Source organism: Oncorhynchus nerka, linkage group LG20 (genome assembly GCF_034236695.1).
Source record: "Oncorhynchus nerka isolate Pitt River linkage group LG20, Oner_Uvic_2.0, whole genome shotgun sequence".
Taxonomy (NCBI): Eukaryota; Metazoa; Chordata; class Actinopteri; order Salmoniformes; family Salmonidae; genus Oncorhynchus; species Oncorhynchus nerka.
In genome coordinates this window covers 5,300,997-5,328,507 of record NC_088415.1, presented here as the reverse complement: position 1 = coordinate 5,328,507, position 27,511 = coordinate 5,300,997, and the positions used below count along the sequence as shown (strand labels likewise).

The window sequence follows — 27,511 nt, the reverse complement described above, 5'->3', positions numbered from 1 at the left end:
GGGCCAACTGCCCATTATGCCAAACCTACGCTCAGTTTCGGCTTCAAAATATTTTCAGTTTTCGAGATAAGGCCCCGTCGTGAATCGTGATGTTTTGTCCAATAGCAATACGATTGCTTATGCCCTCTTGTGGGAATTTCCTGGACAGCGGAAAAATGACCAAAATCGTATTATTTTTGTAAAACGGAAACCGAATGTCCGACAAAGTTCATTTGATGACTTCCCGGTAGGTCCGGCCCTGCCGCTCGGCCCGACGCCGTCCACGAATTTTACAAACGATTTCGGACGTCTAGTAAGGGACCGTACATTTGCAATATGGACTTTCTCACCATACAGCAACTGCCGAAATCTTCCCTTAAGGTATATTATCATTGTCTGTTTGTATACTTCTTGTATGTATACTGGTTTTTCTGCAATATTAAAAAAAATATATATATATATTTAAAAAAACATATCAAACAATTAACATCTAATCAAAAAAATAACAATAATAGAACTCTAACAGGGTTGTAACTGCGCGCATGTCGCACGTAGCCAGTCGAACGCGGTGCATGTCGCACGTAGCCAGTCGAACGCGGTGCATGTCGCACGTAGCCAGTCGAACGCGGTGCATGTCGCACGTAGCCAGTCGAACGCGGTGCATGTCGCACGTAGCCAGTCGAACGCGGTGCATGTCGCACGTAGCCAGTCGAACGCGGTGCATGTCGCACGTAGCCAGTCGAACGCGGCGCATGTCGCACGTAGCCAGTCGAACGCGGCGCATGTCGCACGTAGCCAGTCGAACGCTGAACTCTTCATTGAGACAATGTTGAAACATCAATCCTTGGGCAAGTCAGTGCCACGTTTTAAAAACGTGTTCTTTTATACAGACGCAGATAGATCCCTCCATGTTTGCTGAACCTGTCCAATAGAAACACTTAGTTATCGATGCAAAATTGTATGTTTTGCAACCGTTTGGGGTAACGATTACACGCCAGGAATATTTAAGCGAAATCGTTATTCTTGCAAAGCATGGGAACGTTTTTAATCAAACTATTTTATAGCATTCAAATCAAATGTATTGGTCACATTCACATATTCAGCAGAACATGTACCACTTTAGTCTGCAGCCTGTGTAGCGCCTGCAGGGTCGAAATATGCTTTCTCTCTGTTTACTGTTGTGCTATCATCAGATAAAAGCTTCTTATGCTTTCGCCGAAAAGCCTTTTTGAAATCTGACATGTTGGCTGGATTCACAACGAGCGTAGCTTTAATTTGGTATGCATTTTCCCTGGCAATTGGCCAGGTAGGACATTTGCGTCCAGCCTATCCCAGAAGATAATTTTACTGGACCCCAGGAAGAGGAGCTGCTGCCTTGGCAGGAACTAGTGGGGATCCCTAATAAACCCCAGGTAGAGTAGCTGCTGCCTTGGCAGGAAGTAATGTGGATCCATAATAAAAACAAATCAAGGAGACGAAGGATGGACAACTCCAGTCCTCGAAGGGCCTGATTGGTGTCACAATTTCACCCAACTCACACACCGGACTCTAATAATCAAGTAGTCATGATCTTCAGTTTGGAATGCAATTAGTTTACTCAGCTGTTTTACTGATGGTGACATCAACGAGGACTGGAGTTGTCCATCCCTGTCTCAAAACTAAAGTACTAATGATGCCACTTGAAACAAATTCATTTGACAGGTTTTTATTTTACAAAGAGATCCCAGAGCTGCATGTCCCAGACTAGAAGTTCCTGTAAGGAAGAGAGAGAACTCATTAGAACACACCAACCAACCGGTAGGCTACATTTGGCAGTGTTGTAGTAGAGACAAAATGACAACAGGATCAACATCAGTGAACGATTCAAAAGATATATATACATTTGTAGACTCAGACCGATATTAGTTTAGGTATTTACGGCACCAATAAGATACTGATAACGGCCACAAATACGAAGACCTACGGCCATAAATACGTAGACCTACACGCTAACCACTAGGCTACCCTGCCGCCCCTACGCTCTAACCACTAGGCTACCCTGCCGCCCCTACGCTCTAACCACTAGGCTACCCTGCCGCCCCTACGCTCTAACCACTAGGCTACCCTGCCGCCCCTACGCTCTAACCACTAGGCTACCCTGCCGCCCCTACGCTCTAACCACTAGGCTACCCTGCCGCCCCTACGCTCTAACCACTAGGCTACCCTGCCGCCTCTACGCTCTAACCACTAGGCTACCTGCCACCTCTACACTCTAACCACTAGACTACCCTGCCACCTCTACACTCTAACCACTAGGCTACCTGCCTCCCCAATAAGGACTCATTCCCTCGTCCTCTGCCTGCGGCTATGGAACCCTGACCAGTTCACAGTGATTATTATTTGACCCGGCTGGTCACCCATGAACGTTTGAACATCTTGGCCATGTTATAATCTCCACCCGGCACAACCAGAAGAGGACTGGCCACCCCTCATAGCCTGGTTCCTCTAGGTTTCTCTCTAGGTTCTGGCCTTTCTAGAGAGTTTTTCCTAGCCACCGTGCTTCTACACCTGCATTGCTTGCTGTTTGGGGGTTTTAGGCTGGGTTTCTGTACAGCACTTTGAGACATCAGCTGATGTAAGAAGGGCTATATAAATACATTTGATTTTGATATAAGACTAATACCGTTTCCAGTCGACTGAGGGGGTACTTTTAGCAGCAACCCATGTTCTCAGATCAAGGGAGGCTCGTTCCTGCGTTTAAAGACTAGGTCAACAACAGGCAGGTGCATAGGACTCGGGTCAAAGGGCACTACATAAGGATACCACTTGGGACGCAACCAGACCCAGTACTTACTTCGACACGATGCTGTCGGTCTTAGCCAGCCTGAGGAGGGAGTCGTCAGCCTCGCCCTGCAGGACGGGACAGGGGGGTCCGTTAAGACAGTTTACTATAAATACACACACACACACACACTTCTCATAGCACTATCACAGAGAAAAAAAAAGAGAGCACAATATCAAATGATGCATTTCAGTTGTCTACAAGTGGCTTCCTCTCCAGATATCTAACACAGATTAATTTTTACACGCCTCACATCTCATAACCCTGACCCTGTATCCAGGACATGAAGTTTAAATGTATTTTTTTTGTTTTTACTTTTTAACTTTAGTGCCTTATTGCTGCAAACAGGATATCTGGAATCTGTTTTTATGGACGGGCTTCTTTTCACTGTCATTGAGGTTAGTAATTGTGGAGTAAACTACAATGTCCCATGTCGTAACAGGGATGTGATCAGAACATAAAAAAATCAAAGACTACAGAGGGATAGTTCAGTGTCAGTCATATGAATCTGGATGCTATAATCACAGATACAGTCGTTGCCAGTGGAAGTATTGTCTGAGGTTTGCCTATGGTCTTGCTTTTTAAGAAACGACAAGGGCCTCAAACCATCTCAGTTCTCTACTAGACACTACAGGAGAGGACAGGGCCTCAAACCATCTCAGTTCTCTACTAGACACTACAGGAGAGGACAGGGCCTCAAACCACCTCAGTTCTCTACTAGACACTACAGGGCCTCAAACCATCTCAGTTCTCTACTAGACACTACAGGGCCTCAAACCACCTCAGTTCTCTACTAGACACTACAGGGCCTCAAACCATCTCAGTTCTCTACTAGACACTACAGGAGAGAACAGGGCCTCAAACCATCTCAGTTCTCTACTAGACACTACAGGAGAGGACAGGGCCTCAAACCACCTCAGTTCTCTGACACACTACAGGAGAGGACAGGGCCTCAAACCATCTCAGTTCTCTACTAGACACTACAGGGCCTCAAACCACCTCAGTTCTCTACTAGACACTACAGGAGAGGACAGGGCCTCAAACCATCTCAGTTCTCTGATGCCATAATTTTGCTGTTCTCTCCTGCCGTGTCTAACCCCCCCCCCCAATCTCCCAGAAATCCTGGTTAGGTGAACTCTGGAAATCAGGAGGGAATCATCTGAAAAAAATCCAGAAATCCTCTAGAATTTAGTTGAACGTTAGCAGAAATGTACAACCGCGGCCTCGTGGAGAAAGAGGAAACGTACCATTCTACGGATGGCACCGCAGATGGCGTAGGTCTTGAACTGGCCGGTAAAGCGACCGGTTACCTTGTCAACCTTGCAATAGAAAACACAACGGGAAATGGAATCAGTACAGCGAGATCAAACAGTAGTATGTGAGCAGCAGATCAATGAAGACGGTACAGGCAGCGACCCAAATTGGCCCACTGTTCCCTATCGGCCCCAAGGGGGGGGGGCGCTCGGCAAGACGCAATGTTTTTTGGAATGTTTAAGAAGAGTTAGCCTCGAAAGAGTCTTGTCATCAAGGGGCGGCAGGGTAGCCTAGTGGTTAGAGCGTAGAGGTGGCAGGGTAGCCTAGTGGTTAGAGTGTAGAGGTGGCAGGGTAGCCTAGTGGTTAGAGTGTAGAGGTGGCAGGTAGTCTAGTGGTTAGAGTGTAGAGGTGGCAGGGTAGCCTAGTGGTTAGACGTGGCAGGGTAGCCTAGTGGTTAGAGCGTAGAGGTGGCAGGGTAGCCTAGTGGTTAGAGGTGGCAGGTAGTCTAGTGGTTAGAGTGTAGAGGTGGCAGGGTAGCCTAGTGGTTAGAGTGTAGAGGTGGCAGGTAGTCTAGTGGTTAGAGTGTAGAGGTGGCAGGGTAGCCTAGTGGTTAGAGTGTAGAGGTGGCAGGTAGTCTAGTGGTTAGAGTGTAGAGGTGGCAGGGTAGCCTAGTGGTTAGAGTGTAGAGGCGGCAGGGTAGCCTAGTGGTTAGAGTGTAGAGGTGGCAGGGTAGCCTAGTGGTTAGAGTGTAGAGGTGGCAGGGTAGCCTAGTGGTTAGAGTGTAGAGGTGGCAGGTAGTCTAGTGGTTAGAGTGTAGAGGCGGGAGGTAGCCTAGTGGTTAGAGTGTAGAGGCGGCAGGGTAGCCTAGTGGTTAGAGCGTTGGACTAGTAACCGGAAGGTTGCAAGTTCAAAACCCACGAGCTGACAAGGTACAAAATCTGTCGTTCTGCCCCTGAACAGGCAGTTAACCCACTGTTCCTAGGCCGTCATTGAAAATAAGAATTTGTTCTTAACTGACTTGCCTGGTTAAATAAAAGGTAAAATAAAAAAATCAGTGATGTTACCTCAGCAATGTTGATCTGGATGGAGGCGTGGTCCTTTGCTCCGATGATCCTGTTGCTCGCAGAACTGAAAGACGAGGTAAAAATAGCAGTAGAAAGGAGGTGTTTCCATCATCGCCGCTGTACAGTTCGCTAGCGATACCAAAAACCAAATCCGATCACAAACCGGAAGGTATTATTCATTCTAATTCGTTAGCTACTGCAGAGAGCAGACTGTTCAGCACTAAAAACAAGTACAAGCCTAGTGGTTAAACAAGTCTAACCACTAGGCTTTAAGCAAAATGTAATAAGGCCCTTTAATACATCAAGCTGTCACACGGTGCTTTACAGATACCTGGTCTAAAACCCTGAAGAACAAAGAACACAAATCGGACAGCTAACAAGCAGTTGTCAGGAGACCCGACGTTGAATTTCATTGGATTTAACTTCGGGCATAAATACATTTGCGTTTGGATATTAAATTCCTACCGACAAAAGGACCAACAGCACGGACAACTGTAAAAGTATATTAAAATATATATATATATATATTTTTTAAATCGGGCTCCCCGAGTGGCGTAGTGGTCTAAGGTACTGCATCGCAGTGCTAGCTGTGTCACTAGAGATTCTGGTTTGAGTCCAGGCTCTGTCGTAACCGGGAGACCCAAGGGGCGGCGCACAATTGGCCCAGCGTTGTTGTTAGGGGAGGGTTTGGCCGGCAGGGATGTTCCTGTCCCATCGCCTCTCCCGAGTCCGTACGGGAGTTGCAGCGATGGGACTGTACCATGAAATTGGGGAGAAAAGGGGGAAAAAAAAATATATATATATAATTTTATTCTGCATTCTGGCTTGTAGAGGAAACTTTCCTGATCCAAATGCTAATTTGTGCCTAAGGTACAATTCCATGAAAATCAACGGCGTGTTTTTCCGGGCTAGCTAGTTAGCTACCACAGGCTTCCATAACACAGGGGCACTCTGGGTACTCACCATTTACGTGGGACGTACAGGTCCACGAATTCACCGGCGTCGTTCTGCATTCTGATTTTGGGTGATGATCGGTCAACTCGATCTGTGAGTAAGCAGAGGAAAATGATTCATAAAACATTAAGCTCGTCTCACAGAATTTCAGTGTATCGTGCCCCGGGAAACCAGACATATCATTTCATTAAGTTGTTGGTCGGGCAAGTTTCCTCTCGCGAACTCTACAAGTCTGAATAACAGTTACTAATATAATAACGGTTACTAGTCCAATGCTCTAACCACTAGGCTACCCTACCTCCTCTACGCTCTAACCACTAGGCTACCCTACCTCCTCTACGCTCTAACCACTAGGCTACCCTACCTCCTCTACGCTCTAACCACTAGGCTACCCTACCTCCTCTACGCTCTAACCACTAGGCTACCCTACCTCCTCTACGCTCTAACCACTAGGCTATCCTACCTCCTCTACGCTCTAACCACTAGGCTACCCTGCCGCCTCATTAAGTTGTTGGTCGGGCATAAAAAGGAAAAAGTTCCCTCTCGTGAATTCTACAAGTCTGAACGCCGAATAAAATAACATTCCCCCCCCCGGTGGTCCTTTTGCAGGTAGGAATGTGAGACAGGAACGTATAATTACGTAAACGTTGCAAAGCGGTGGTAGTACGTTCAGATTTCGATCTCCTCATGCATGTTGCACAAGATGAAACTAGCCGAGCTCATGCGGTTCTGCTTTAGGTGACAGAAATCTACAGGTATTACCAGCGCTTTGAAAGTCGTATATAAGTATATAACTATTCCCGAGTGGCGCAGCAGTCTAAGGCACTGCATCTCAGTGCAAAAGGCGTCACTACAGTCCCTGGTTCAAATCCAGGTTGTATCACATTCGGCCGGTGACTGGGAATCCCATAGGGCAGTGCACAATTGGCCTACGTTGTCCGGGTTAGGCCGATGTAGAAAGTCATTGGAAATAAGAATTTGTCCTTAACTGACTTGCCTTGTTAAATAAAATATACTCATCTATGAAAACCAATGGTCCAAATCTCTAGCATAACCCATTTAAAAATGATTGGACTTTCTACCCTTGAAGGAATGACAAAATTAACGTGACAAAGAATGGAATCCAGAGTTTATTTGGTGGGAAAATAGCATTGGTCAGCTAGACTGGACGCTGTGCGAGAATGAAGGCTAATCGACAGGCTCACTGTTTAACTCGTCATCTTTGTAGCGTTTTATATTACGAAATTCCTGTTTTACAGATGCTCGAGAGCGTCCTGTCAGGCTGTATCGCCTTCAAACGCAAGGCAACTGAGGGTAGTGAGGTCTGCACAACGCATCACCGGGGGCAAACTACCTGCCCTCCAGGACACCTACACCACCCGATGTTACAGTAAGGCCATAAAGATCATCAAGGACATCAACCACCCGAGCCACTGCCTGTTCACCCCGCTATCATCCAGAAGGCGAGGTCAGTACAGGTGCATCAAAGCTGGGACCGAGAGACTGAAAAGCAGCTTCTATCTCAAGGCCATCAGACTGTTAAACAGCCACCACTAACATTGAGTGGCTGCTGCCAACACACTGACTCAACTCCAGCCACTTTAATAATGGAAAAAAATGATGTAATAAATGTATCACAGCCACTTTACCATCTACTGCATCTTGATGTAATAAATGTATCATTAGCCACTTTAAACAATGCCACTTCATATGTTTACATGCCCCACATTACTCATCTCATATGTATATACTGTACTCTATACCATCTACTGCATCTTGCCTATGCCGTTCAGCCATCGCTCATCCATATATTTGTATGTACATATTCTTATTCACTCCTTTACACTTGTGTGTATAAGGTAGTTGTTGTGGAATTGTTAGGTTAGATTACTTGTTAGATATTACTGCATTGTCGCATCTAGAAGCACAAGCATTTCGCTACACTCGCATTAACGTCTGCTAACCATGTGTATGTGATTTTTATGGGTTTTTTTCTCTCTCGAAGATTTCTCACCAGATCAAACGTCTCTCTGAAAATGAGCACTGAGCGCAAACTCTTCGTCTATCCTTTCACATGAATTCAGATCGTAATGTTAATTTTGCGACACATCGGAAACAGATCGACCACTATAACATGTCAAATCCTAAAAAGTTGCTGTGAGAAAGCGGTAACAGAGCGGTCAGTGCTTATTATCGGAAATATTAAATCTGACTTTTTGCATATGTTAGAGATACCACTGAAGGATTCAGAATCATTTGTCTTGGTAAAAAAAAAAACGTGTATTTTATAACATAAGGAAGTGACATTTCACCAACCCCTACACAAGGCTTGCTAACATTTGCTAGTCTGAAAATAACAGTTTGCACGAGTTAGGAAAAAGCAACACCGCGCGTATTATAGTAAAAAAAAATAATAAGACCGCGTTTTTCCCCGAAAACTACGTCTCTAGTTGATGGAGATGCTTCCTAGTGGCTACGAAGCCGTGTGAAATCTACGTCGACGCTGACGGCCCCAGCATGTGGCAAAACAGCGGTAGCAGGCAGCCTGTATTTCACCAGAAAATGTATCGAAATAACATCAGCATTCAAACCAAACAAAGTACTACCGTTAGCGGAGCTGTTTAGCGAAATATTATTTCACAAATTCGACAACCATGGTTGATAATAGTACAGTATTTTCCTATTTGTAGAACAGAGAAAATTCCTCTCTCACCGTTGATCGCAAATGGCTGACAGGAAAGGGAGAGTATAGTTACCGGAAGTTCAAACCAGTTCGACTGGTGTCGCAAGCAATTACTTCCTATGGGCGCTTTAAAAAACGTATAAAATGTTCCTTAAAAAAAAAAACTCGACGCCAAAGAAATACCGAATAGAGGGAATCAGATAGATAGAGTAATACAGGTCTCATAATAAGCATGAACATCTCAAAGTGTCTATCCGTTTGATACAGATTCGATAAACAAATATAACAGGTATGATATTTTATTAGGTATATAACCATTCAGTTGTTGAAAAATACATTATATTGTTAGACGTATATTTATGAATACAATCAAATCAAATATGCAATAAGCAGATCTTTCCTTCACCTTCAATATGAAGAAAACAATTGACAAGAAAGAAAACAGACATGGAATACATAAGTATTCATTACATCCACTACAGTAGTGAGTCATTTAGCAGACTCTCTGATCCAGAGCCACTACAGTAGTGAGTCATCTAGCAGACTCTCTGATCCAGAGCCACTACAGTAGTGAGTCATTTAGCAGACTCTCTTATCCAGAGACACTACAGAGACACTTATCCAGAGACACTACAGTAGTGAGTCATTTAGCAGACTCTCTGATCCAGAGCCACTACAGTAGTGAGTCATTTAGCAGACTCTCTTATCCAGAGACACTACAGTAGTGAGTCATTTAGCAGACTCTCTTATCCAGAGACACTACAGTAGTGAGTCATTTAGCAGACTCTTATCCAGAGCCACTACAGTAGTCAGTCATTTAGCAGACTCTCTTATCCAGAGCCACTACAGTAGTGAGTCATTTGGCAGACTCTTATCCAGAGCCACTACAGTAGTGAGTCATTTAGCAGACTCTCTTATCCAGATCCACTTACAGTAGTGAGTCATTTAGCAGACTCTCTTATCCAGAGAGACTTACAGTAGTGAGTCATTTAGCAGACTCTCTTATCCAGAGAGACTTACAGTAGTGAGTCATCTAGCAGACTCTCTTATCCAGAGCCACTTACAGTAGTGAGTCATTTAGCAGACTCTCTTATCCAGAGACACTACAGTAGTGAGTCATTTAGCAGACTCTCTTACCCAGAGAGACTTACAGTAGTGAGTCATTTAGCAGACGCTCTTATCCAGAGAGACTTACAGTAGTGAATCATTTAGCAGACTCTCTTATCCAGAGTCACTAGCAGAGTCGCTCTTATCCAGAGCCACTTACAGTAGTGAGTCATTTAGCAGACTCTCTTATCCAGAGACACTACAGTAGTGAGTCATTTAGCAGACTCTCTTACCCAGAGACTTACAGTAGTGAGTCATTTAGCAGACTCTCTTATCCAGAGACATTTCCAGAGACTTACAGTAGTCATTTAGCAGACTCTCTTATCCAGAGAGACTTACAGTAGTGAGTCATCTAGCAGACTCTCTTATCCAGAGCCACTTACAGTAGCGAGTCATTTAGCAGACTCTCTTATCCAGAGACACTACAGTAGTGAGTCATTTAGCAGACTCTCTTACCCAGAGAGACTTACAGTAGTGAGTCATTTAGCAGACTCTCTTATCCAGAGTCACTACAGTAGTGAGTCATTTAGCAGACTCTCTTATCCAGAGCCACTTACAGTAGTGAGTCATTTAGCAGACTCTCTTACCCAGAGAGACTTACAGTAGTGAGTCATTTAGCAGACTCTCTTATCCAGAGACACCTGCTGTCGGTGCATTCAACTAAGGTAGGTAAGACAATCACATATCACAGGTCAAGGAAAGAGGTAGAGTAAATCTAGAGTAATAACAGATAATGGTAATAGATCTCTGGAAGCATCCATACTACAGCAGTAATTGGTTATCTGGTCTAAAGTAGTGCACTATATATAGGGAATAGGGTGCCATAGGGCCCTGATCTAAAGTAGTGCAGTATATATAGGGAATAAGGTGCCATAGGGTTCTGGTCTAAAGTAGTGCACTATATATAGGGAATAGGGTGCCATAGGGCTCTGGTCTAAAGTAGTGCACTATATATAGGGAATAGGGTGCCATAGGGCCCTGATCTAAAGTAGTGCACTATATAGGGAATACTGTGCCGTAGGGCTCTGGTCTAAAGTAGTGCACTATATAGGGAATAGGTCTCTGGTCTAATGTAGTGCACTATGTAGGGAATAGGTCTCTGGTCTAATGTAGTGCACTATATAGGGAATAGGTCTCTGGTCTAAAGTAGTGCACTATATAGGGAATACTGTGCCATAGGTCTCTGGTCTAAAGTAGTGCACTATATAGGGAATAGGTCTCTGGTCTAAAGTAGTGCACTATATAGGGAATAGGGTGCCATAGGGCCCTGATCTAAAGTAGTGCACTATATAGGGAATACTGTGCCGTAGGGCTCTGGTCTAAAGTAGTGCACTATATAGGGAATAGGTCTCTGGTCTAATGTAGTGCACTATGTAGGGAATAGGTCTCTGGTCTAATGTAGTGCACTATATAGGGAATAGGTCTCTGGTCTAAAGTAGTGCACTATATAGGGAATACTGTGCCATAGGTCTCTGGTCTAAAGTAGTGCACTATATAGGGAATAGGTCTCTGGTCTAAAGTAGTGCACTATATAGGGAATAGGGTGCCATAGGGCCCTGATCTAAAGTAGTGCACTATATAGGGAATACTGTGCCGTAGGGCTCTGGTCTAAAGTAGTGCACTATATAGGGAATAGGTCTCTGGTCTAATGTAGTGCACTATGTAGGGAATAGGTCTCTGGTCTAATGTAGTGCACTATATAGGGAATAGGTCTCTGGTCTAAAGTAGTGCACTATATAGGGAATACTGTGCCATAGGTCTCTGGTCTAAAGTAGTGCACTATATAGGGAATAGGTCTCTGGTCTAAAGTAGTGCACTATATAGGGAATACTGTGCCATAGGTCTCTGGTCTAAAGTAGTGCACTATATAGGGAATAGGTCTCTGGTCTAAAGTAGTGCACTATATAGGGAATACTGTGCCATAGGTCTCTGGTCTAAAGTAGTGCACTATATAGGGAATAGGTCTCTGGTCTAAAGTAGTGCACTATGTAGGGAATAGGGTTCTATAGGACCTGATCTAAAGTAGTGCACTATGTAGGGAATAGGGTGCCAAAGGGATCTGGTCTAAAGTAGTGCACTATGTAGGGAATAGGGTACCATAGGGCTCTGGTCTAAAGTAGTGCACTATGTAGGGAATAAGGTGCCATAGGTCTCTGGTCTAAAGTAGTGCACTATGTAGGGAATAGGGTTCTATAGGACCTGGTCTAAAGTAGTGCACTATGTAGGGAATAGGGTTCATTTGGGGGCCTATCCACTCTTCTGCTCAGGATGACATCTAGCAGAAATGCTGTGACACTTATTGTCTTTCACACAGGTGCAGCCTACATTAACCGTGCAAGGACACATACAGATAACAAATGTACTTCCACATTTTTTCCTGTGAAAAACGTTCATCTCGTATTGAATCGGCACTGCCTTCAGTCCTTTGACCATACAATCTAAGCAGGTGGCGTTCCTGATGATTGGTGGGACCCTGCTATCGTTCTTGTCATATCTGAAAGAGAAGGAATCAAAGACTAGGGAATCAGCTTCAACGAAAAAGATCAACAACTGCTGCTACTTTTACTATTTGTGTGTGTGTGTGTGTGTGTGTGTGTGTGTGTGTGTGGGGGGGGGGTGGTCTATAAACTACTCACGTGTAATTCCAGGGGGCCAGAGAGGTTTCCTCAATCTTAGCAGCATGGTTGGGAACCTTCGGTTGCGTCTGTTTGTGTATGCAAGTCACAATTGTGCACCTTTCACTGGCAGGACAGCAGTGGGATTGCGAACGTCTACACAGAACGACTAGACATGACAGCAGCACACCCTGAATTCACAGGGAGAAAAAAAAGCAATGTTGTCAGATCCAGAAACAGACAGGCCAAAAGGCAGTTCTGGCAAAATGCCAGATGTGCTGGTCCGTCTTGGGTCAGTCTAAATAGGGGAGTTTGTGCAGAATTTAAGGGTTGCTGGCGCTGCACAGAACGTGTATCACTAGACAGACACACCAGTAGCAAACCCTGAATGACCAAAAAAAGACAACACTGTCAGATCCTCCCTAAACGTATATATATGGAGTGTCTCAAATGGCACCCTATTCCCTATGTAGTGCACTACTTTTGATGAGTGCCCATAGGACTCTGGTCAAAAGTAGTACACTACATAGGGAATAGGGTGCCATTTGGGATGTTCCCAATACGGTGCATTGACACCTACACCCTACACAGACTACTCACATACTATACATCAAACATGCACACTCTGTAGGAATTTACAATCATATTATTGCAGAGGAGATGATTGGAATTTAGTCATGACTTTTGTAGCTGCATAGGGAATAGGGTGCCATTTGGGATGTTCCCAATACGTAGCAGTCGGCCTAATTGGTTTAAAAGGCTTGTTTGTTTTGATGAGTACATTGCCACGATAGTAATAATAACAGAATGTTAACCCCATAGGTAAACACAGTGGCATCACTAGATTAATTACAGTGTTATTACACAGCGATAGGAGGAACTATGTCAAGTGTCATTAAATAGTGTTAATCTGCATCGCACAGTGTCAATCTGAATCAGGGAGAAGCGCCATTCATTCATTGTACTCACCAGCAAGATCATGGTGAACTTCATTGTTCCTCAAACGATGTCTTCCGAGTCTTTCTGAAGAAATGCAAAGTGTTGGTCCGAATACTACTACTACTGGTACTGGTACTGCCTGCTGCTGATAGTACTGTGGATCTCAGAGTGGTCTGGTATCTTGCACCTGAAAATGTATGCCTGTCCAGTCGTCACGTCGGCTATTTATGAACATCATGTATGTGACCCGATCAGCGCTCGCTCTTTCTGTAACCACAGAATATTTGCATCATTCTGTGAACATTGCATCATTACATATTCCAGCTCCAGTCAGAGATGGACTAGCTTGAAATCCAGAATCCTGTTTCGCTAAACATTGTACTCTTTTTACTCTGTGTCATTGCCAAATGGACTATTGCTTAAGGAGTGGAATGATTAAAAAAAAAAAACACCCAGGCTAGAGACTAACTTGAGACAGACTATTGCTTAAGGAGTGGAATGATTAAAAAAAAAAAAACACCCAGGCTAGAGACTAACTTGAGACAGACTATTGCTTAAGGAGTGGAATGATTAAAAACAAACACCCAGGCTAGAGACTAACTTGAGACAGACTATTGCTTAAGGAGTGGAATGATTAAAAACAAACACCCAGGCTAGAGACTAACTTGAGACAGACTATTGCTTAAGGAGTGGAATGATTAAAAAAAAAAAAACACCCAGGCTAGAGACTAACTTGAGACAGACTATTGCGGGTGGGGATAGATTCTCAAACCCAAGTGAAATCGCCAAAAAGATAAGTGTCTTGACCCTTTAATAACACACCATTTTACATTAAAACAAAATTATATTTATATAAAAACAAAATCCTATCCTTTTATAAAGAAACATCCAAATCCTTTAAGTCTTTACGTCCTTATGAAGAATGTTGGCATTTGTTGACCTCTCATTTGTTTGGCCTGCTGTTTCTTTAACAATGCAAAATACGTGACCTTTTTTAAAAATTCTTATATATCCTAGAAGCAGACTATGGGGCCTGGATAAACTGTCATTCACATGCAGCTATTGAAAGAGAGTTGTTTTTAAATCAGTGAAAATATTTTTACATTTGATGTGTACTTTCAAAATGGAGTAAAAGAATATAGGAACTTTGCTTATCAAATAACAGAACTGTCACACCATGACCTTTAGTATTCTTTGTTTTCTTTATTATTTTGGTCAGGTCAGGGTGTGACGAGGGGTGGTTTGTTTAGGTTTTGTATTGTCTAGGTTTTTTTTGTATATCTATGGGGTTTTGGTGTGTCTAGGTAGTTATATGTCTACAGCTGCCTCTGATTGAAAACCAATCTAGGCAACCATAGACATATAACTACCTAGTAGCAATAACAATTTGTAGCTTAACAATAACTAGTTGTAGCTGTTAACCCCATTCACTCACCAGCCTTAACACTCTTAGAAGAAAAGGTGCTATCAAGAACCCGAAAGGGTTCTTTCGGCTATTCACATAGGAGAGAACCCGTTGAAGAACCCTTTTTGGTTCCAGGTAGAACCCTTTTGGTTCCAGGTAGAACCCTTTTTGGCTCCAGGTAGAACCCTTTTTGGCTCCAGGTAGAACCCTTTTTGGTTCCAGGTAGAACCCTTTTTGGTTCCAGGTAGAACCCTTTTTGGCTCCAGGTAGAACTCTTTTTGGCTCCAGGTAGAACCCTTTTTGGTTCCAGGTAGAACCCTTTTGGTTCCAGGTAGAACCCTTTTTGGCTCCAGGTAGAACCCTTTTTGGTTCCAGGTAGAACCCTTTTTGGCTCCAGGTAGAACTCGGAGCAGTTGCCTTAACAGGCGGTGATGCAACTGATGGGGATGTTCTCGATGGTGAGGCTGTAGAACCTTTTGAGGATCTGGGGACCCATACAAAATCTCTTTTTGTATCACGACCGTCTTAGTGTGTTTGGACCATGACAATTCGTTGGTGATGTGGACACCAAGGAAGTTGAAACTCTCGAACCGCTCCACTACAGCCCCGTCGATGTTGGTTCCACGTAGAACCCTTTCCACAGAGGGTTCTACATGGAACCCAAAAGGGTTCTATCTGGAACGATAAAGTATTCTCCTATGGGGACAGCAGAAGAACCGCTTTGGAACCCTTTCCCCAGTATCGTCCGGGTTACGGTTTGGCCGGGAGTAGGCCGTCATTGTAAATAATAATTTGTTCTTAACTGACTTGCCTAGTTAAATAAAGGTAAAACAAACATCTATACAGACTGTGAAGGGGTACTCCTTTATGTTTGTACTGGCTAGTTGTACAAACAGATATACATGTTTATATTCTTTGTTTCTTAAGTTGGAGGGTTACAGGTGTATCATTATAATGACGAGGCATACACAGACAGTACGTCATATACAATATAATCTCTATTGATCCATTATACATAGACTACAGATATGTGTTACTCTTCTGTGTTGTGAAATTCCCTCCTCTCTGTTCTCTCTCTCTCTCCCCCCCCTCTCTCTCTCTCTCTCCGTTCTCTCTCTCTCTCTCCCCCCCCTCTCTCTCTCTCTCTCTCTCTCCCCCTCTCCGTTCTCTCTCTCCCCCTCTCCCCCTCTCTCTCTCTCTCTCCGTTCTCCCCCCCCCTCTCTCTCTCCCCCTCCGTTCTCTCTCTCCCCCTCTCCCCCCCCTCTCTCTCTCTCTCCGTTCTCCCCCCTCTCTCTCTCTCCCCCTCCGTTCTCTCTCTCCCCCTCTCCCCCCTCTCTCTCTCTCTCTCCGTTCTCCCCCCTCTCTCTCTCTCCCCCTCCGTTCTCTCTCCCCCCCCCCTCTCTCTCTCTCTCTGTGGTGAAATGAAAGACCTTAGCTTGGTGAAGCCCTTCATTACTGAGTATTCACTCTCTCTGCTGGTTTGTTTATATAACGCGTGGGTTTCCGTTGTAGGAGTTGAAGCACGGAGAGTGTTTACCCCGTGGTCCCTCGCTTTCCATATGGGCTATAAACAATGCTTCCAACAATGAAACCGAGCTCATATTTCAGACACGTTTGGCTATGTGTTGGAGTGCCACCTCAAAGGCACATCAAAAATACAAATAACAACTCCCACTACATAACATACAAATACACCTCCCTCTATTAAAATACAATGCAGAGATGGACACATGCTCAGTGTACAATGGAAACTCCATCCCTGTGTCTTGTCGAAATTCAAAACCAGAAACGCTGGGTTTGAATTACAAACGGGGGCTAGGAATTGAAATATAAATCCACCCCCCCCCCCCCCAAGAGACATCGGGCACCCCCAAGAGACATCGGGCACCCCCAAGAGACATCGGGCACCCCCAAGAGACATCGGGTACCCCCTGATAATCGATGTCATTCAAACCCTGCAGACACACATATATATATAAACATACTATATATATATATAGTATGTTTATATATATATAGTATATATAGTATGTTTGGATCACTGCCCAGTAATTGAACTGTCTCAAAGCCCTTTCACCAAAAGCTTTCATAACACAAGCTACCTGTTCACAGAATCCACCCTAATGCAGGATCCATGTTGTGCATCTCATACATAAAACCTGGTAACCAGACAGACACACCAGTACCAAACCCCGAATGACCTGGTAAGGCCTCCAAGAGCAGAACGTTGTATCACTAGACAGGCACACCAGTACCAAACCCTGAATGACCTGGTAAGGCCTCCAAGAACAGAGGGGGTTGGACATTAAAAGTACAGGAGGCACAACATACTCTTTATAGCGATCACTAAAATGGGATATCTATGGTCACGTAGATGGTCACACATCAGAGTTGTCCACCTTTCAACTCTGTACACAGAAAACATATGGTATCATGTAATAATGTGCCATTGATAATGCACCATCGATAACACACCATCGATAATGCACCACTGATAATGCACCATTGACAACGCACCATTGATAATGCACCACTGATAATGCACGACAATGCACCATTGATAACACACGATAATGCACCATTGATAAAGCATAATGTATTCCACAAACAGGTGCCCCATAGTTACCTTCTGTTCTACTAGGTATGCCATAGTTAACACATGCTGAACACCTGGTACAATAGCCTGTCTCTCTGTGGCTTTAAAAAACACACAGTGTGGTCAGCGAGAGGGAATCCTCCACTACCTCACACACACACACACAGGCCTGGCCATGGAAATGATATGTAAAGAATACCCAGACCACAGATACTAGTGGTAGAGTCTCTCAGAAAATACCACCCAGTGTTTGTGTTGCGTTGGCGAGGGAACCCTCAACCTACTCTCCTGCAATAACCAGACCACAGAGGGATTACCATTGAAAGGTTCCCTTATGCTGCAGTGAGAGGAAACCCCACTCATCCCTGATCAAACTACTGATAATGGCAAGCATTTGTTTTTCGTTCCCTATGATGCTGTGAGAGGAAACCCCCACGCCATTTGTTTTTTACTACACTGGCTCTGACGCTCATCGGATGTAGAGCAGGGCTTGAAAACTATTACCTAGTGACACGAGCCTAACAAGACGAGCTAAATGCCTTTCACCCTCACTTCGAGGCAAGCGACACTGAAGCATGCATGAGAGCACCAAATGTTCTGGATGACTGTGCGATAACGCTCTTGGTAGCCAATGTGAGCAAGACCTTTAAACAGGTCAACATGCACAAAGCCGGGGGGCCAGACGGATTACCAGGACGTGTACTCAAAGCATGCGCAGACAAACTGGCAAATTTTCAACCTCTCCCTGTCTGAGTCTGTTTTACCTACATTCAAACAGACCACCATAGTCCCTGTGCCCAGGGAAGGGAAGGTAACCTGCCTAAATGATTACCGCCCTGTAGCACTCAAGTCGGTAGCCATGAAGTGCTTTGAAAGGCTGGTCATGGCTCACATCAACAGCATCCTCCCGGACACCCTAGATCCACTCCAATTCGTATACCGCCCCAACAGATCCACAGAGGACGCAATCTCACTCACACTCCACACTGCCCTTTCCCACCTGGGCAAAAGGAACACCTATATGAGATATTATTCATTGACTACAGCTCAGTGTTCAACACCATAGCGCCCACAAAGGTCATCACTGAGCTAAGGATCCTTGGACTAAACACCTCCCTCTGTAACTGGATCCTGGACATCCTGATGTGCCGCCCCCAGGTGGTAAGATTAGGCAACAACACAACAGCTACGCTGATCCTCAACACTGGGGCCCCTGAGGGGTGCGTGCTTAGTCCCTTCCTGTACTCCCTGTTCACCCACGACTGCGTGGCCAAACACAATTCCAACACCATCATTAAGTTTGCTGACGACACAACAGCCTGATCGCCAACAACAATGAGACAGCTTCTAGGGAGGTCAGAGACCTGGCAGTGTGGTGCCAGGACAACAACCTTTCCCTCAATGTGATCAAGACAAAGGAGCTGATTGTGGACTACAGGAAAAGGCGGGTCGAACAGGCCTCCATTAAAATCAACAGGACTGAACAGGCCTCCATTAACATCAACAGGACTGAACAGGCCTCCATTAACATCAACAGGACTGAACAGGCCTCCATTAACATCAACAGGACTGAACAAGCCTCCATTAACATCAACAGGACTGAACAGGCCTCCATTAACATCAACAGGACTGAACAGGCCTCCATTAACATCAACAGGACTGAACAGGCCTCCATTAACATCAACAGGACTGAACAGGCCTCCATTAACATCAACAGGACTGAACAGGCCTCCATTAACATCAACAGGACTGAACAGGCCTCCATTAACATCAACAGGACTGAACAGGCCTCCATTAACATCAACAGGACTGAACAGGCCTCCATTAACATCAACGGGCTGTAGTGGAGAGGGTCAACTTCCTGGTCCAAACACACCAAGACAGTCGTGAAGAGTGGCACGGCAACACCCTTTCCCCCTTTAGGAGACTGAAAAGATTTGGTATGGGTCCCCAGATTCTCAAAAAGTTATACAGCTGCACCATCGAGAGCATCCTGACAGGTGGCATCGTAGCCTGTTATGACAACTGCTCGGCATCTAACCGTAAGGCACTACAGAGTATAGTGTGTATGGCCCAGTACATCACTGAGGTCAAGCTTCCTGACATCCAGGACCTATGTACTAGGCTGTGTCAGAGGAAAGCCCATAAAATTGTCAAAGACTCCAGTCACCATAGTTATAGACTGTTCTCTCTGCTACCGCACGGCAAGCAGTACCGGAGCGCCAAGTCTAGGTCCAAGAGGCTTCTAAACAGCTTCTACCCCCAAGCCATAAGACTCCTGAGCAATTAATCAAATGGCCACCCGGACTGTTTACTTTGACACCCCCGGTAAAGGTCACGGTAGGGTCTACACATGTTGTATTCGGCACATGTGACAAATAAAGTTTGATTTGATTTGTAGAGGTCCCTGATCAAGCCGGTGATAATGGCAATTAGCATTTGTCTCCGAGCAGAAAATCTTCTGTTCTGTCAGAAGATGGGAGACCATCAGTGTGGGGCGGCAGGGTGGCCTAGTGGTTGAAGCATTGGACTAGGAACCAAAAGGTTGCAAATTCAAAATCCCCGAGCTGTCAAGCTAAAGATCTGTTGTTCTGTCCCTAAACAAGGCCCACCCACTAAGTACAGGGAAAAGAATTAGAATAGCTTGCATCATAGAACATTAAAGGGGTCATCTGGGATTGCGACATCCATTTTTGGACTTTTACCAAAAAAAGTGGCGGGATGCCTGCTTTGTTGTTGTGTTTCTCCAATATTGCCCCTCTACTACCTCCATGAAATAGAGTCCCATTGTGAAAAGATCAAATGTTTTTCTCAACCCAACTATTTAAAACTTCCATTGCGCTGTATTAAAACCAAGGTTTTTATAGTTTAATGTTTTGATATCCATGTTTTATTTCTATTCATTAAGTCATTTTTAAAATGAGAAATTCAGTTTAGTTTCAGTTACGTTTCTAACCATCAGTTTTTATGCGAGTAAAAATCATACCATATTAAAAAAAAAAAAAATCACAACAGCTGGGATGGAAAATAGGAAGTTTTATGCGCAAATATTGATATAATAACCATCATATCGTAATTAACTTGGAGTCACGTGATGATATGGTGCACGTGTAACCAATGTGAAATGGCTAGTAGCGTTTCAATCGGTGACATCACTCGCTCTGAGACTTGCTTCGTGGGGAGGCAGTTGTTGATGTGTGCAGAAGGTCCCTGGTTCGAGCCCAGGTAGGGGCGAGGAGAGGGACGAAAGGAACACTGTTACATACTACGACTCGGGAAAACCATGCATTTTAATCAGGCTACAGATGAAATAAGTTATGATGCACATCACAGGGTGGTGAAAGTGCCTTTAGTGGTCTTATCCTCGTGACATGATGATTGACGCTTGGCTGCCATTTTGACAAGTACAAATCGTCTCTCTCTTATCCATAATAATGTCATCATGTAGACTAGCCTACCGGAACTGTGTCTGAGAGCTGTTGTCTGGAGCTCAGGCATCAAGACCAGTGTAGGAACGTTTGCTATTTTAACTCAACAGTTTTTGTGACAAAACTAAATCAGTAGAGGTGAAAATGCGATGAAAACACATTGAACGTTTAGATTTTTATTTGGTACATAAAAACGTTAAATAATTATGGAATTTTAATGTTTGTGCAGTTCTTACTACTAATATATGTGTTCTATTCGTGTGCTGTTCTAATAACCAATTTCTGTGTTCATGCAAGTGACTGATTTAACGAATCCTCACTTAACAGTATCTGCAAGTTGGCAGTACGCCCTTGTTTTGAGAACGAACGAAAGATATCTCAGTTTCAAGGTCTCAGCTTAGAGAGAAGAAGCCTCGTGAGGTGTTGATCTGTCACATGTTATGAACCAGTATTGATCTGTCATGTTATGAACCAGTATTGATCTGTCATGTTATGAACCAGTATTGATCTGTCATGTTATGAACCAGTATTGGTCTGTCATGTTATGAACCAGTATTGATCTGTCATGTTATGAACCAGTATTGGTCTGTCATGTTATGAACCAGTATTGGTCTGTCATGTTATGAACCAGTATTGATCTGTCATGTTATGAACCAGTATTGGTCTGTCATGTTATGAACCAGTATTGATCTGTCATGTTATGAACCAGTATTGATCTGTCATGTTATGAACCAGTATTGATCTGTCATGTTATGAACCAGTATTGATCTGTCATGTTATGAACCAGTATTGATCTGTCATGTTATGAACCAGTATTGATCTGTCATGTTATGAACCAGTATTGGTCTGTCATGTTATGAACCAGTATTGATCTGTCATGTTATGAACCAGTATTGATCTGTCATGTTATGAACCAGTATTGATCTGTCATGTTATGAACCAGTATTGGTCTGTCATGTTATGAACCAGTATTGATCTGTCATGTTATGAACCAGTATTGGTCTGTCATGTTATGAACCAGTATTGATCTGTCATGTTATGAACCAGTATTGATCTGTCATGTTATGAACCAGTATTGATCTGTCATGTTATGAACCAGTATTGATCTGTCATGTTATGAACCAGCACCCACACACAACCCACCTGTTAATGAATATTTGTTAGTGGTTAATATGCGGATTTAGTGGGTTTCTCACGGGTTAGAAAGGATGCTGTACACAAATGAACGTTTCTATTGTCAGAGTTTTGGGTGCACACATGTAAATTCTCTTGATTAGAATAAACTTACTGAAAAACCCAATGTAAACCTGATACACAAAATGTTTGACATATCTTTAAATAATGTCTGAGGTACAGGTGTCACGTTCTGACCTTTATTTCCTTTGTTTTGTATTTATTTAGTATGGTCAGGGCGTGAGTTGGGGTGGGCAGTCTATGTTTGTTTTTCTATGATTTTGGGATTTCTATGTTTCGGCCTAGTATGGTTCTCAATCAGAGGCAGGTGTCATTAGTTGTCTCTGATTGAGAATCATACTTAGGTAGCCTGGGTTTCACTGTTTGTTTGTGGGCGATTGTCTATGTTAGTTGCTTGTGTTCAGCACAGTTCTCATTATAGCGCCACGGTTGTTATTTCGTTTATTGTTTTGTATAGTTTTGTATTCAGTGTTTTCTTTTATTAAAAAATCATCATGACCACATACCACGCTGCATTTTGGTCCGCTTCATACGACGATCGTGACAACAGGAAAACAAACAAACACTCACTCAATAGGGCTGACTGACCTCTGTTCTGACTTCCTGGTGAGGCCTGATCACTAGAAAGACAGCAGACATTGTGTTGTGTTTTTTGTAAAAAACAAATAATTAAGAAGTGGTTCATCATTTCTCAATAGTCCCATGCAGTAATATCTAACAAGTAATCTAACAATTTCACAACAACTACATTTCTCAATAGTCCCGTCAAATCAAATCCAATGTTATTGGTCACATACACATGGTTAGCAGATGTTAATGCGAGTGTAGCGAAATGCTTGTGCTTCTAGTTCCGACCATGCAGTAATATCTAACAAGTAATCAAACAATTTCACAACAACTACATTTCTCAATAGTCCCGTCAAATCAAATCCAATGTTATTGGTCACATACACATGGTTAGCAGATGTTAACGCGAGTGTAGCGAAATGCTTGTGCTTCTAGTTGGAAGGAATGAATAAGAATATGTACATATAAATATATGGATGAGTGATGGACGTGCTTGTCACGATGATTAGAATGAGTGGACCAAAGCTTGCCAAGGCTTTCCTCCCAGGCCCAGGATCCCTGCTCCTCCTGGGCACGCCGCTCGGTCCGTGGTTGGTGGGATCTTCTGTCACGATCGTTATAATGAGTGGACCAAAGCGCAGCGTGATCTGGGTTCCACATCTTTTTATTTCTAGGTGAAACTCACAGCAAAACAAAAACAATAAATTTCAAAACGAAAGTGAAGCTAACAATAGGACTAACAGGCAACTATACATAGTCAAGATCCCACAAAGCACAAAGGGGAAATGGATGCCTAAATATGATCCCCAATCAGAGACAACGATAAACAGCTGCCTCTGATTGGGAACCATACCAGGCCAACATAGAAACATAATTACCTAGATGACCCACCCTAGTCACACCCCGACCATAGAGAATAAAAAGCTCTCTATGGTCAGGGCGTGACAGTGTGGCGTCGGTAAGATGCAGTAGATGGTATAGAGTACAGTATATACAGTACATATGAGATGAGAAACGTAGGGTATGTAAACATTATATAAAGTGGCATTGTTTAAAGTGACTAGTGATACATTTATTACATCAAGATGGCAAGATGCAGTAGATGGTATAGAGTACAGTATATACATATGAGATGACTAACGTAGGGTATGTAAACATTATATAAAGTGGCATTGTTTAAAGTGACTAGTGATACATTTATTACATCAAGATGGCAAGATGCAGTAGATGGTATAGAGTACAGTATATACATATGAGATGACTAACGTAGGGTATGTAAACATTATATTAATTGGCATTGTTTAAAGTGACTAGTGATACATTTATTACATCAAGATGGCAAGATGCAGTAGATGGTATAGAGTACAGTATATACATATGAGATGACTAACGTAGGGTATGTAAACATTATATTAATTGGCATTGTTTAAAGTGACTAGTGATACATTTATTACATCCAATTATTTATTATTAAAGTGGCTAGAGATTTGAGTCAGTGTGTTGGCAGCAGCCACTCAATGTTAGTGATGGCTGTTTAACAGTCTGATGGTCTTGAGATAGAAGCTGCTTTTCAGTCTCTCGGTCCCAGCTTTGATGCACCTGTACTGACCTCGCCTTCTGGATGATAGCGGGGTGAACAGGCAGTGACTCGGGTGGTTGTTGTCCTTGATGATCTTTATGGCCTTCCTGTGACATCGGGTGGTGTAGGTGTCCTGGAGGGCAGGTAGTTTGCCCCCTGTGATGCGTTGTGCAGACCTCACTACCCTCTGGAGAGCCTTACGGTTGAGGGCGGAGCAGTTGCCGTACCAGGCGGTGATACAGCCCGCCAGGATGCTCTCGATTGTGCATCTGTAAAAGTTTTCGTTGACAAGCCGAATTTCTTCAGCCTCCTGAGGTTGAAGAGGCACTGTTGTGCCTTCTTCACCATGCTGTCTGTGTGGGTGGACCATTTCAGTTTGTGTGATTCGGACCACGAGAAGGACAGAGAGAGAGAGCTGTCTCTAGTCTATTTTACCATTACCTTATGGGATACAATTATTTCCTTATGGAGTTATCAAGAGATAAATAAAAAAATACAAAATTAGAATTACAAATAGAATTAACAGGCACTGCTGTTGTTTTTTTATTGACATATGAATCACGATGTGAGTCATGTGTCTCCTGGGACCATTTGGTAAATATGCAAATGCATTTTTCTTCACATGCCTGTAAATGGAAAAACGATGTAAAAATACATGGTAATGTATGACAGCGACTCCAAATGAAGTGAAGTTTCACCTCGAGTGATAAAGTGCATCGCTGTTGTTATTTTGTTTTTCTTTCTTTGTTTTTTGTCAATAACAAATCTTACCAGATTGGGTCTGCTGGATGGTGGGGATTTCCCCGTAAGGATTAGCCCTCTGACTCCCTGACCTGTAACTCTGCACTGAGATCGCCAATATGATAGGGGGAGTATTAAAGCCAATTTGAGGATGTGGTTTCAACTGTGTGTTGTTATTCTAAACTAAATTGTTGTTCTGGTCTGTCCACTCTCGAGGTAATGGCGAAGGTGACCACAGATGGTATCGAGATGTATGGAAGATCATTTGGCCGAAAACTGCGTGAACCTCAACATAATGGACATAATGGACTAAGACATTATCACGGGTCATCCAATTCGAACATGTACCATTAAAAGGATGAACTGAAACACTCTCTGATGAAGAACAAGTGGAAACACCAGGAAAGGAAGAATGAGTGCTGTGAAAAGGGGGGGGGATCAACCGTGCCCGTAATCGATTTTAGTGTCAGGCGGTGGTTAACAGGCGCAGTGAATCAGGCGCAGGAGAGCAGAAATGAGTGTACAAGGTATTTAATTCCACGACAGCACCAGATTATAGACAATACTCAAAGTGCGGAGAAATACCGGTCACTCGCAAATAACGTAAATACATAACCTGGCTGCCGACAAGTACTGACATGAACAATCAATAAACACGCACACTAACACGTGGAAAACAGAGGGTTAAATAATGAACATGTAATTGGGGAATAGAAACCAGGTGTGTAGAAAACAAAGACAAAACAAATGGAAAATGAATCGGCGACGGCTAAAAGAACGGTGACGTCGACCGCCGAACGAACAAGGAGAGGGACCGACTTCGGCGGAAATCATGACCTTTAGGCTCATCCAAAAACGGTTTATTTGGGGTATCAGGTTGACTGTGGAGGTCTGCACACTGCAAAAAATGTATTGTAATTTAGACTAGAAATGCATTGAAATATCAATCTGTCATTACCTCAGGGGATGAGAAAAGGTCTTAAATTAAAGTGATAGCACCAACGTGAAGCACTAAGGACTGTCATTCTACATTTGGTTTAGATAATTTATCAATGGTTATAATTATGATTAGAAAGGCAAGGCTTCTAGAGACTAAAACAAACGGTAATGACTCATTAATTATGCTAAATCATGCAAATATAACTTGTCTGTGTATAGCCGCATATAAGACAACTGCTGGGTCTGACCAGGGAGAGCTCCTGATTGACCTGTGTACTATGGTGCATTGAGTTGGTTGGAATAAAGCATGATTCCTTTAAGATTGACTTTGAGTGCTTCTACACCTGCATTGCTTGCTGTTTGGGGTTTTAAATTGGGTTTCTGTACAGCACATTGAGATATCAGCTGATGTAAGAAGGGCTTTATAAATACATTTGATTTGAGTGTCCCTGTGTAAGAATTTCTATCCGCACGCAACAAGTCAGTTTTGTGGAGTGGAAGCTGCTGAGTGGAGCATGACTTTTATCCTGCAGCAAATATAACCACAGACTACCTTGGACCTAGTATCCCCCCCCACTGGCTTTAACCTGAAACTGCACCTTGTAAAGAGTCCTGTTCTGTCCTGTACAAGCACTGAGCTGTGGCACGCTGTCTGACCAAGCATGGCTTTTATTCAGATTGGCTGTGTCCAGTGGAGGCTGCTGAGTGGAGCACGGCTCATAATAATGTCTGGAACGGAGCGGATGGAATGGCATCAAACACATGGAAAACGGTGTCTGATGTATTTGATACAGTTCCACCTATTCCGCTCTAGCCATGACCACGAGCCCGTCCTCCTCAATTGAGGTACCACCAGCCTCCTGTGGTGGAAACACAGCACTGGTGAGAAAATGTGTTATAATTTAATCATTTCTTTATGCAGATTTTTGAATATTTGCATGAAAATTCTGTCGCCGATTGGATGGAAACCTAGCTGATGCACAAACTAAACCAAAAACGGAACATAATTCATGATAGTTGTTATTTTTTAGTTAGTTTTGGTGTTAAAGTTATTAGTTTCAGTTTTAATGTTTAAACAGGTTTGTTAATTAATTAATTAACTACATGATATATAGGTATGAACATCTCATTCCAAAATCATGGGCATTAATATGGAGTTGGTTCCCCCCCTTTACTGCTATAACAGCATCCACTCTTCTGGGAAGGCTTTCCAATTCATCCCAAAAGGTGTTCGATGGGGTTGAGGTCAGGGCTCTGCGCGGGCCAGTCAAATTCTTTCACTCCAATCTCGATAAACCATTTCTGTATGGACCTCTTTGTGCACGGGGGGCATTGTTAGTCTGAAACAGGAAAGAGCCTTCCCCAAACTGTTGTCACAAGATTGTGAGCACAGAATCATCTAGAATGTCATTGTATGCTGTAGCGTTAAGATTTCCCTTCACTGGAACTAAGGGGCCTAGCTTGAACCATGAAAAACAACCCCACGCCATAATTCCTCATCCACCAAACTTTACAGTTGGTACTATGCATTGCGGCAGGTAGCGTTCTCCTGTCATCCGCCAAACCCAGATTCATCCGTCGGACTGCCAGATGGTGAAGCGTGATTCATCACTCCAGAGAACGCATTTCCACTGCTCCAGAGTCCA

The 27,511-nt window shown here is 43.5% G+C and overlaps 1 protein-coding gene across 1 annotated transcript; it reads right to left on the bottom strand.

The window, feature by feature from the left end:
- Positions 1-1,668: 1,668 nt before the first annotated feature.
- Positions 1,669-8,867, bottom strand: LOC115122802 (small ribosomal subunit protein eS21). The gene is made up of 6 exons (XM_029652049.1): positions 8,786-8,867; positions 6,082-6,163; positions 5,119-5,182; positions 4,048-4,119; positions 2,813-2,868; positions 1,669-1,732 (listed from the first exon to the last, which is right to left on the bottom strand). Exons 2-6 carry the CDS (start codon positions 6,129-6,131, stop codon positions 1,723-1,725), a joined length of 252 nt encoding a protein of 83 aa, XP_029507909.1. The 5' UTR covers positions 6,132-6,163; positions 8,786-8,867; the 3' UTR covers positions 1,669-1,722.
- Between the last annotated feature and the right edge of the window lie 18,644 nt (positions 8,868-27,511).

Bases quoted from the DNA above. Each gene is read 5' to 3' on its own strand.
- LOC115122802 (XM_029652049.1), bottom strand. From the start codon at position 6,131: ATGCAGAACGACGCCGGTGAATTCGTGGACCTGTACGTCCCACGTAAA. The intron at 5,183-6,081 runs GTGAGTACCCAG...CTCGTCTTTCAG, and splicing joins CTGTACGTCCCACGTAAATG to TTCTGCGAGCAACAGGATCA. The intron at 4,120-5,118 runs GTAACATCACTG...TTCTATTGCAAG, and splicing joins TCCAGATCAACATTGCTGAG to GTTGACAAGGTAACCGGTCG.